The sequence below is a fragment of the Gracilinanus agilis genome, chromosome 5, assembly GCF_016433145.1.
Source record: "Gracilinanus agilis isolate LMUSP501 chromosome 5, AgileGrace, whole genome shotgun sequence".
Taxonomy (NCBI): domain Eukaryota; kingdom Metazoa; phylum Chordata; class Mammalia; order Didelphimorphia; family Didelphidae; genus Gracilinanus; species Gracilinanus agilis.
The window spans coordinates 140471384-140483202 of NC_058134.1; the positions used below are offsets into that span (position 1 = coordinate 140471384).

The 11819-nt window shown below is 35.4% G+C and overlaps 1 protein-coding gene across 1 annotated transcript in view; it reads right to left on the bottom strand.

The window, feature by feature from the left end:
* MDFIC (MyoD family inhibitor domain containing) overlaps window positions 1–11819 on the bottom strand; it is a 118723-nt gene that overhangs the window by 47035 nt on the left and 59869 nt on the right. Inside the window, exon 4 of the mRNA XM_044679098.1 lies at window positions 4161–4436. Coding sequence (XP_044535033.1) covers window positions 4161–4436 — 276 coding nt within the window. The remainder of the gene's footprint in view (window positions 1–4160; window positions 4437–11819) is intronic.

The window sequence follows — 11819 nt, forward strand, 5'->3', positions numbered from 1 at the left end:
GGTAATTCTCAACGCAATTTCCTATTTGTGAGTAAAACCCATCCTGACAAATGAAGTGTGCTCAGCTTTACACCGGCATCACATAGGAAGTAATTATTTAGATTTTAATAGAAGTTGAAAAAGAAAGTTAGAAGAAATGAGTAGATAGCCAGTGTGATTTGATATAGATCCAAAACTGAAAAGTGTCAACCACTAGAGGAAAAGGAAGGCTTAAAAGACAAAGGTATTTCAGAGAGTGATATATTTGAGTAGTAATTTACATGAGTCCCCAATCCAAAAAAAAAAAAAAAATAACTTTCAAAGGTAAAACAAAAATGTTTCAAAAGTGATTACACTAATAAGAGGCTGTTATCTAATATTATTTATGACTCATCAAGGATTTTTAAATTAAGCTCTAGTGTTAAATCTATAGACTGCAGTAGAATAGAATCTCAGAGTTGGGAAGGATGTAAGAAGCCATCTACTACAATTAGCATGCATTGAGAACATCATCCAATCGCTATAATTTCCAACAAGTAATTAAACAGCATCCATTTCAAGACCTCTAGTGATGGGAAATTTTTTGTGGTAGTCCCTTCTATTACTGGACAATTCCACCTCTTATTAAAATTTCCCTTAGATCCAGGTTAAATATGCCTTTCTGCCAATATGCCCTCATTTCTTGGAGTTCTGCTCTCTGAGGCCAAGCAAAAGCAATCTAATTGTAATTTTTAAATACTTGAAGATAGTTATCATGTCCTAAGTCACCTTCTCCAGCTACTTATCCCCTGTACTTTTTTTTAACCCTTAACTTCTGTGTATTGGTTCCTAGGTGGAAGAGTGGTAAGGGTAGGCAATGGGGGTCAAGTGACTTGCCCAGGGTCACACAGCTGGGAAGTGTCTGAGACCAGATTTAAACCTAGGACCTCCCGTATCTAGGCCTGACTCTCAATCCACTGAGCTACCCAGCTGCCCCCTATCCCCTGTACTTTCAACTAGGAACTTTAGGCTTGCTAAAAAATTGGGGTAAGCATGCATTAAGAAGAGTTAGCAAAGATTAACAGGAATTACGGAAGATTAACTGAACTCAACAGGTGATAATAACTAGCCATAACAGTAGAAATGAAAGATTAGAGGATGATTTGGAAACTATAATGCATCTGTGTGGGCAGAACCAGTTATATTTTAGTGGACAACAGCTAGTGTGTATAGTAGTAGCCAACATGAGAATGAAATCTCTGACTCCACACAGAATATAAATTACCTTCAGTAAATGTAAACAGAAAAAGAAACTCCAACTCTCCCATGGGAAAACTTGCATGTGACCTGGGCCATCCCTGGCACTATGCCTTCTTTATTCTGTTATGCTGCTACCTACAACTGGTCTCTTATGAATAAGAATACAGTAAATAACCCAGATTAACCTAAAATACCCTAACGAACCCAATAAAAAACCTATGAATATCTAAGTTGGTATGGGCCTCTCTTTATTTGGTATGTCAGTATTCTGGAGAGAGTATGTTACCCTACATATTGGCATAATCAATGCAGAACAGATTTGCCCCCTTATAATTGGCATAATCAGGGCAGAACAAACTTGTGTCCTTAAAATGGATACAGTTGGCAGGATTCCTTGCATAAAAGGGAATTCTTTATTCTCTTTGAGTTTACACTTGTAAAAGGGAATCCCATATTCTCTTTGCCTAGTGGGAGCTAACTTTGGTTAACAATAACTTAAGTATCCCTACTTAGAACCTCACTAGATTGTGAAGAGGGGATTAAATCTCCTTTGTCTACCTTTTGATTAAATTAACAAAAACTTGAACTAGGTAGAGGAGCTCACAAACCACTTAGAGAATTCACACCCTCAGAAACTCAATCAGCTAGGAATCTGTGAACCCTTTTGATAAGTATTTACCCCTCCAAAAGGTGAGAAGTGGTTCCCACAAACACTGCCCCATGGGCAGTGCTAGACAATTTGAAAATTGTGATTGGCTCCTGTGAAAAGGGGAAGAGACAAGGCCCTGAATTTCTAAGGCTAGGGAAGGAAGTCCACTCCAAGAAGGAGTTGGACTTCAAGAGGGAAATCAGCTTCAAGAAGAAGGTCTGCTCAAGGAAGAAAGTCAGCCTCAAGAATCACCTTCAGCTCGAGTCATTGTCTTGACCTGCCTTTTAGAAGGAACCTGGATGAGTGGATAGCTGGCTTTTGTAAGGATGGAATTTGTACAAGGGGGATGGGACAAAAGGAGCCAGAGAAGGAGTGGTTGACAGTTGGTGACAGTTGGTGACAGTGGAGACCAGAGGAATTCTGGGCAATGCTCAGGAGGAGGGAGAGGAGAGGTCTTTGGGAGGTGGACATCTCGGCTTGGATCCAGTCCCGAGGGCTTCCTGAGGATGTTTCTTTGGACATTGAAACCCTGATTCCCTGTTCAAAGATTCCATCTCATCTCACCCAGCAAGACTTCAATCATCGAGTTAGCTAAGTGTTTGGATTCCATTTTGGGAGCTATCTCTTAGGCTCCTTTTCCCATTACCCAACCTTGCTGAGAGACCCTTTCCAGTTTGACTTGTAATTATAGAAAAGGATAGAAATAGGAAATAGAAATAGAAACTAAAGGAGAAGAGATGATGGGGAAATGCTTAAGAGTGGGAACCCTAAAGGTTCCCACCCGAGTGACAGACCCCATAGAAATAGAGAAGAGGGCACCCCAAAATCACTCTGCCCTTCACCCCTTTACCCACTCCCTATATTGATATTAATAAATACTCTCTCTCTCCCTTCTAACATTCATTGGTTACTGGCTCTGTTTATTATTATACTTTCCCTTCTTGTCTTCTGGAGAGAGTTTAATTTCTATTGAACGTCAAGGAGTCCTGGTTGAGTTGAGCACCAGAGTAATATTTAATTAGATAGGCTAATGTCTTCTCTACCCTTTTGTATTTCTCTGCTTTCACTCTTTCCACCTCTTTTGTAAATAAAAGCTATTAAAGTCATTTCAACTTTGAGCAAAAAATACTTTGAATTGGCAACCACCACTATTATTTCTAATCTTCATATTTTATAATCTTCATCTTTTAACCAAATCATCAAAATTTAATCCTTATAATGTCCACTTACAAATCTTGGGTCTTTACATAGTGAGATTTAGAGCTTATTTTGTAGTGAGTATAAAAATATACAGAGCTACAATTTGGTGTAGTGAAAAGAGAACCAGTTTCAAAACCAAGAAGACTAGAGGTCAAATCCTGAATCTGATACATACTGGCCATACTACCCTGTGAAATCATTTAAGTCCCCAGTTTTCTAGCTAATTATCTAGGAGTATAAGTTGCAGAGAAGATACTACTTCAGTAAAGGGAAGGGATACGTTCCTGTATGGATGAAATCACAGGTCCATTTCCTTATATATTCCATTTAAATAATATATGTTTGTGTGTGTATGTATGCCCATATGCACACACACATGCATGTCTGTGTATGTTGAATACAGTAGTGTCTGTGTACTAATGAGAGGGACAGTAAGGGTAATGAGGGTCATTAATACAGAATGTATTAAAAGTTTTACTGCAGTTTTAAGCTTTAATAGCCTAAAACTATGCTAAGACTTTTGGAATACCCTGTGGAGTTAATGATCTCTCTAAAAATTGCCTCTAGAGAACTGGAAAGTTTAAGAGTAAGGAGTCAATTGTCAAGGCAGGTAGGTAACACAGTGGATAGAGAACCACAACTGGATTCCCAATAATCTGGGTTCAAGTCTGGTTTCAGGTGCTTCCCAGCTATCAAACCCTTATTATTTAATCCCAGTTGCCTAGCCCCTGCCACTCTTCTGTCTTAGAAATAATACTAAGGCAGAAGATAAGGGTTTTTGTTCCTGTTTAAAGAAACCAGTTATTAAACTACTTAATACTTTCCTAAGTTATTTTTTGTTTTCTACTAATTTCTATTATTCTCTGAAATATAAAAAAAAAAAAATAGAACATGGGCAGGAAAATCAGAACACTTGGTTTGGCTTTAACATTAACTTCTGAAATTTATTTTAGGAGAAAAATGAATAACCCAGCCAGTTTCTTTCCTGCTAGAATTCCATGATGGTTTTGGTTATGTTTAACTGATTGTGTTACTATCAGCAGAAATGAAGTGGAATTAGTATCCAAAAAAAAAATCATCAGACTTCACTTACCTTCAGGTGATGAGCCTGGTTTTTGAGAAAACACAGCACTGACTTTGCTCTTCTTGCTCATATCGCTGCTCACAGACAAGCTGGACTGAAGTTTTTTATGCATTTTTTGTGAAACGGGTCCAGAAAGTTTTCTGTTATCTATAGATACATGTCTAACCCCATTGTGGATTCCATTTCCATTTCTCAGATTTGTATGACCATTCTTTATCTTCCCCGTTTCTTCCTCACTTTGCTCCTGGGCTGAAGTTTGGGGCTCAGGCAAGCGTTGAGGTTGTGCTAAAATGAAGAAAAAAAGAAAGTTTTAACGTGGTAGAAATCTAGTATTAAGAAAGTTTTCAAGCATTTATCTTTCCGACCTGAGCCGGTTCACCCCTCCTTAGGCAACCTGGTGGTCCTCCGTTCCCAGGGGGTCACCATATTAATGCCAAACTTAGTGCGGACACCCAATCGGCATAGCACACAGCAGCCCAGAACTCCTGGGCTCAAGTGATCTTCCAGCCTCAGCCTCCAGAGTAGCTAGGACTACAAAGAAGCGCCACCACGCCCAGCTCAAGCATTTATCTTTCAAATGGTAGAGGACAGAAATTATTTAAAAGGATTGGCAAAATCCACAAAGACATATTTGAAAAGTAGGAACTCAATAAATATTTTTTACCTGGTTGATTGGTAGGGTTAGCAAATATGGCACTCAGGACAAAAATAGGCATAGTTGAAATAATTAAAAGTCCTATTTTATAATATTTTATAAATATTTTATCATAGGAAGTATTCAACTAAGAACAATATTTCAAGATTAATCATGTAAGAAATAATCTTGACCTTAAAAGTAGGGTACATTATTTTAAAATATATGACTGGGGAAGAATTATGTTCTGGATCTGAGGAATGAAAGAGATTATCTTACAAATATTTTCCCTCTTTAAATTCTCTATTTCCATGCTAATAACCATTTATAAGACAGCTAAATGTAAACTCCTTGAAGACAAGTGTTATATATTTTTTTTACTTTTTATCCCCACAGTCTAGCACATCGTATAGATTTAATAAATTCTGATAGAATTGAATTTAGTTGGAGAGCGTGTGATAAATGAATCTGGAGTGAGAGAACTCTAGTTTAAATCCCGCTTGTTATTACTGTGTTATTATGTTATCTAAGTATACCTAAATATAATGTATATAACAAATATTATACATTACATTATATTTTGATGTGTAAATTACTTAACCCTCAATTTTCTCATCAGTAAACTAAGGGGGTTCAATGACTAAGTCATCCATAAGGTCCCTTCTAGTTGTAACTATATGATCCTAGGATTTCCCTAGAATGTATAAAGTATTTCATGTTCTTTAAAATTTGGAAAATTGATCATTCTTGTACTACAGGCTTCATTAGATCAGGGATCATACTTTACATAAGTTTTATATCTTCCTTCCTATCTAGCACATTGTTCTATTCTTGGTAGATGTTTAAAAATGTTTGCTAAACTGAAAATGTAGAAATTTTCTTTTTTTTAAAAGCGGTATACTATGAAATCCAATAACATAGTAATTCAGAACAAAATTAATAAAATAATATTATTTGGTATAGAATGGCCAGGTCAATTCAATTCCTCTAGAGCAGTGATGGTGAACCTTTTAGAGACTGAGTGCCCAAACTGCAATCTTCATGACACATGTGAGCCCCAATTCCCACCTTATTCCAGATAGGAGAGGGAGAAAAAGCAGAGAGATGAGTGATGTGAGAAATGTCCTCAGGTGCTCTTGGAGATGGGGAAGGGAGCAGTCTACTCTGACACACGTGCCATGGGTTCACCAACATAGCTCAAGAGCATTTGTGAGTCCATTGATGTAAATATTCTTTCCACCAATGCAGATTACAATCTGTCAGTAAGCCAAAGGATAAGTAGGGTTTTTTTTTTTTTTTAACCCTTACTGTGTATTGGCTCCAAGACAGAAGAGTGATAAGGGCTATGCAATGGGGGTTAAGTGACTTGCTCAGGTTCACACAGCTAGGAAGTGTCTGAGGCCAGATTTGAACCTAAGACCTCCCATCTGAAGGCCTGGCTCTCAATGCACTGAGCCACCCAGCTCCCCCCAGGATAAGTAGTTTTAAGAGTTTACTGTAGTCAAAAATTAATCACCTTGCAACCAACTTGGCAATGAACTTTGCTGAACTTAATCAAGGTTGAATCATAGAAAATAGACATGAACTTTTAACACTAGATAACACTTAAAGGCTTTCCAGTTTGATAAAATCTGTGGGAGCTTACACTATAGATGAAATAGCCTTCAATAAACCTGAGTGACCTTTGAGAACACAATAAGGCAACAAAATATGACCTTAGTGAGGGGTGGCCTGAAATGTAATAAATAGCCAGGCTGACAGGGATGACCTAATTTTAGGTGAAGGAATAATTCTATAACATCATCATTTGCTTCAGTTATTGTATATATTCTAAGTGATCCAGGAATATAAATGCTTTACACAAAAAAAAATTTACTTGTAAAGTGTAAATTTCAAAGGGATTCATGCTTCACATTTTTTTTTCTTTTGGCAAATAAAAGATGATCCTCAGAAGTTTTTTCAGACCATTTTCTTAGCACCAAAAAACATCGATTGTAAAGCAAGGAATTTAATTACAAAAACAAAAACAAAAACAACTTTCTACTCACTTTAGCAATACTATACAACATTAGTAGTATAAAAGTATTATAACTCTTTATTTTTGTCCTGATATATAACATGCTTTTAAAAAAAATTACTTGTTCTTCTAACAATTATACATGCCCTCTCAAAGCCATGAAGCACAATCAAGGCTTCTTTGGAAGGAGATATGTTTCCTATGAGTATGCTGTCCTTTGATTTGGTGATTAATTTGCTGCTCACATAACCTCTTGTATCAACTAGAATGACAAGCTTCTATGATTACTACTGAACTTAAAACTAGGAATGCATAAGTATTGAAAAAAAATGCTAGAGATAGTTAAACCCAGTCTAGTACCCTTCTCATTTGATCTCAAAGCAAGTAGAATATTTTGGTCCCAGTTTTCACCAGTAAGAACAATTTATATAATTTGAAGAGAAATCTGTTAAGAAAGTTCACTGTCCACTTCCAAGATGATGGCCAAGTTCCTAAAAATTTCTTGACATATGCTACAGACAAAATTAAACATGAATTCCTAAGTAGCAGATAAATAATGTCAATCAATAAAAGCAAGAACACCACAAGAAAATTCTATAGCTAAAAATCAAGTTCCTAAAACAGACAGATCTGACCTTTCCCCAGTTACCTAAACTGGTTTAATTTGTCGGGTCACCATAATATAATACCCTGAACCATAGTTATATCTTCAAAACCACCCAAGAAAACAAAATATAATAAAAATACCTTTAATCATACTTACATATTCAAAATCATCTAAAATGCCTTAAGGCATATTTATAACTTTAAAGTAGCATATATTTCTATTGGTGAGTCTTAGAATGGGCAACCTCAAAAAAAAACGACCCTGTCTTAATTCTTTCTTGTTTTATATTCAATTTATTATGATTTTGTTGCAGTTTTTATTACTAATGCCTGATCCCTAAGTACTAAAAATGCTTCATTCTAGCATTTTAACATTAAAACACAACTTTTTGGCTGAATGATTTTGCCAGAGTCACACAAGGCAAGTGGGTCAAATCAAAACTGGATAAACCCCCAAAATGTGTTAGCTATCTCCATTTAAATTTACTTTATTGATAATTTTTCACAGGGGAGAATTGAATCTCATGGTTAAATTGCACTTGAAATGAATTAGGAAACATGACTGCTTTCTAGCAAAAAGAAAAAAGTACCTGACAGAAAATTAAGCCACAATCATTTGGTCTAAAACGGGAATTTTTTACCATGTTGTATAAAGGTTGTATATGGCTTTAAAAAGGAAAAAAAAAAAAGGTAATATGGGAAACGACACAATGCTTCTTAAAACACAAGTGATGCCTAGGGACCCTCACTCTCCCTTTAATGATCCACTGCTCTCATTCAGCTGTCTTTCTTTTTTCAAATCTTTACATATGTGACAGCTCTCAAAAGTAGACCATAGACCATCTGGCATTTTCAGAGGTGTAACTTGTGCAAATTCAGCTCTACTGGGAGCACAATGCTATCTTCTGCCTGCGTTATAAAAGGTACAATAGAATGTAGAACTTATGAGTTGTTTTGAATTATTCATTTTTTTGCCTGTATATTCAAGAAATTTTACAAACTCTGCATTTTGTACTACATAATCACATGCGTTAAAGGTACAAAGAAACTTTTTGACACCTCTTTTCTACAGAAAGCTGGCATTTTGTTTGATATGTGAACATTCAGCATCTGTTATATCATTCTAAACAGACCGTATGCTTCTACAAAAGACCCCATTTTAAACTCCCTCTGTATGAGCAAAAAAATGTATTCTTGATATTCAGTAACGAATGCAATACACATCAAAATTTCAAATACCAGTTATATGAACATTCAGCATCTTCAAACCTGGATAGCATTGGTCACCCGCTTACCATATGTTTAAAGATTTTTTTTTTAATCACTCCTCACACTACACACAGACTGATTGTAATTTTAATATCCACAATGAATACTTACAAATGTCTTAGGAAATACTGTGCTTTCTAAGTTCAAATGTTTTCAATCTAGGGAGAAACCAATAGATTTAGGTCTAGTGATTTTCAATAAGAATGATAAATATTGGAGTAATGATTCAATAGCATGAAACTCTTTTGATAAAAAAAAAGAGGAGATATTGTAGCTAGTAATAACTATACATGAATCTGCTGCTTCTGAAATAGCAATAAAAAAGCAATATATTGCTATTGCATATAATCTATTAACTTGTTCCAGTGATGTTCAGGCACTGGTCTCTTTACAAAAGTAGGACTTAATAAAATTACAAAAATTTCCCAGGCTTTTTAGCCAATTTCCATGGTTATTTAATTGCGCACATATGCACTGTCATAAAATTAAATGGTTATAGATTTAAAATTTCCATAAAGAAGATAGGTGCACATTGAAAAATATAAAAGAAAAAATAGAAACTAAAGACTTTGAATCAACCAATTAATAAGTATTTATTAAGTACATACTAGGTACTTAGCATTGTGCTTTTACACTCAATCTGGCTAAAGGTCACAAGAAGTAAATTCTATGAAATGGAAAGAGTTGTTCCAATACATGCCAATATGGTGTATTTTTTCTGCTTAATGGAAGGCTGTATAATTTAGTGTATTTGAGCTACTGCAAACCGGATGGCACCCAACTCGATTAATGTGATTAGTTTAAGCTGCCTTCCTTGAAGTAGACTTCTTTCATTTTGACTAGACCAAAATCTCTCAAGAACAAGTTTAACAGTTTGTGTTGTTGTTTCTTAGTTGTTTCATTTGTGCCAATTATTTGTGACCCCATTTCGGTTTTCTTGGCAAAAATACTGGAGTGATTTGCTATTCCTTCCCTAGCTCATTTTACAGATGATGAAACTGAGGCTAATGGTGTTACACAGCTAATAAGTGTCTGAGGCCACATTTGAACTCAGGTCTTCCTGATTTCAGGTTTGGCATTCTAACCACTGTGCCACCAAATTGCCTATGGTAGTTTATCAAGGATACTTTGGCCAATCAATTTTGTGTAATGGGTTCAGTAAGAACTCTTATCATGTTCTACCTAATTCTAGCTTGGAACCTCCAAACTACTATCAATTCACTGGATACCCAGAGTTTCATCTCACCCAAAAGGTCAAAAAGAAATCATTGGAAAATCTGATAAATCAAAGCAATAGCAATTTTATAAAATGTTTCCTTTTCTTGTGGGAGTGAATAAATTACAGGGAAGAAGTTCCTCTTTTAAAAACTGTTGTTACATTAATTTTACTGATATACATTGATTACATTTTAATCACCAACTCTATACCATGAGATACTTGGTTGCCTAGAAAATATCTCAACTTACCACCAGCTCAGGCATTTATTTCTTTCAAATCACTTTGCTTCTTTTCCATTTTTCTGGGCTCTACCATGTCTGAGAGATAAGGGTACCACCCAATTATATGCTAGCCAATATTGGTCATTCTTCAAGGAGCTTTTAAAATCGTCTTTTCCTCAGGTGCCTGTCTTTTCTTTGTTTCCTAGCCTTATTATGCCATCTATTTCTTTAGTTCCTCAACATTTTGGACATTTTCCTTATGCATTTGTTATTTCTAACCATTTTTACCATCCTTTATTGTTCTATTTTTTAAGACAATATATCATTGCACTATCTCTTGAAATGAAATCCATCATATGTATATTTAAAACAAGTTAATCTTTTGAGCGCATACAAGGTGAAAGAATAAAGAAAATGACCAAAAAATTACTAAATTTTTCATATCTTTTGACCCAAAGCTTTTACTACATCTCAAAGGCCTACATCCCAAAGATATTACCAACAGAAAGAGAAAAAAAGAGAGAGAGAGAGAGAGAGAGAGAGAGAGAGAGAGAGAAGTAAAAAATATTCATGGGAACATGATTTGAGATTTTTAAAAAAGGTATAAACAAACTTGGCATCCAATAATTGGGAAATGGATTATCTAAACTATGATGAAAAGTATAATGGAATATTAGTGAAGATGACAGGTCAAATGAACACTACACATAACAAATACAAAAACCAAATATGGTCACAAAAGGGACAGAAACTGGACCTGTGATTTTACTTGGATTTTGAAATTCCTGGTGAGAAGGAAATTCCTTCCAGTAATATAGGTTGGTGCCTTCTCTTGACTTTAAGAGTTGAGAAATCTACAGAGAGCATTAAGAGATTAAATGGCTTTCCCACAGTAAAAAAAATGCCAGGTAGGTGTCAGTAATAGAACTTGAATCCAGGTCTTCTTAATTTTAAAATTATAGCCAAATGCAAAAGTCAGTATTAACATCATAATTTCTAAGTTAAAGAATACACTCAGTTTTGTGCAAGTTAATATTTTAATAATTGGCTTCTCTAGTAGGAGGGGTGGGGAATGTGCATGACACATACATCTAATATACAACGGTAACATTTTCTCAATCAGTTTCTTAGGTCTAGACTCTAGACCACTGAACAATAAATAAAGACCCGACTCATTGTTTGCAGATTTCTGAGGTATAAATGTTCACAATGAAAATGTAACACACTGATTCAAGCTGGCTTCAGTGCTATCTTGGAAACACCTCTCTTTTCTGCTAATGAATGATAAACTACTTTATTCTGAGTATTTACCAATGTGTCTGCTGTATGAAAATAAAATCTTTGAAATTTTAAAAGAAAATATAAAGTTAGGGAAAAAAGGAGGGCAAAACTAAATAAACTGATACAATTTTAAAGGTTTTCAAAATTGTTTTGAAAACTCATCCCATATCTACACATCTTCAAGAAAGATTTAAAAGTATTTGGAATACAGAAAATAAAAACTTGGCTTTTTAAAAAATGCTAACAAAAAACATTTTAAAAGGAGATCTTAGGGGTAGCTGGGTAGCTCAGTGGAGTGAGAGTCTGGCCTAGAGACAGGAGGTCCTAGGTTCAAACCCGGCCTCAGCCACTTCCCAGCTGTGTGACCCTGGGCAAGTCACTTGACCCCCATTGCCCACCCTTACCACTCTTCCACCTATGA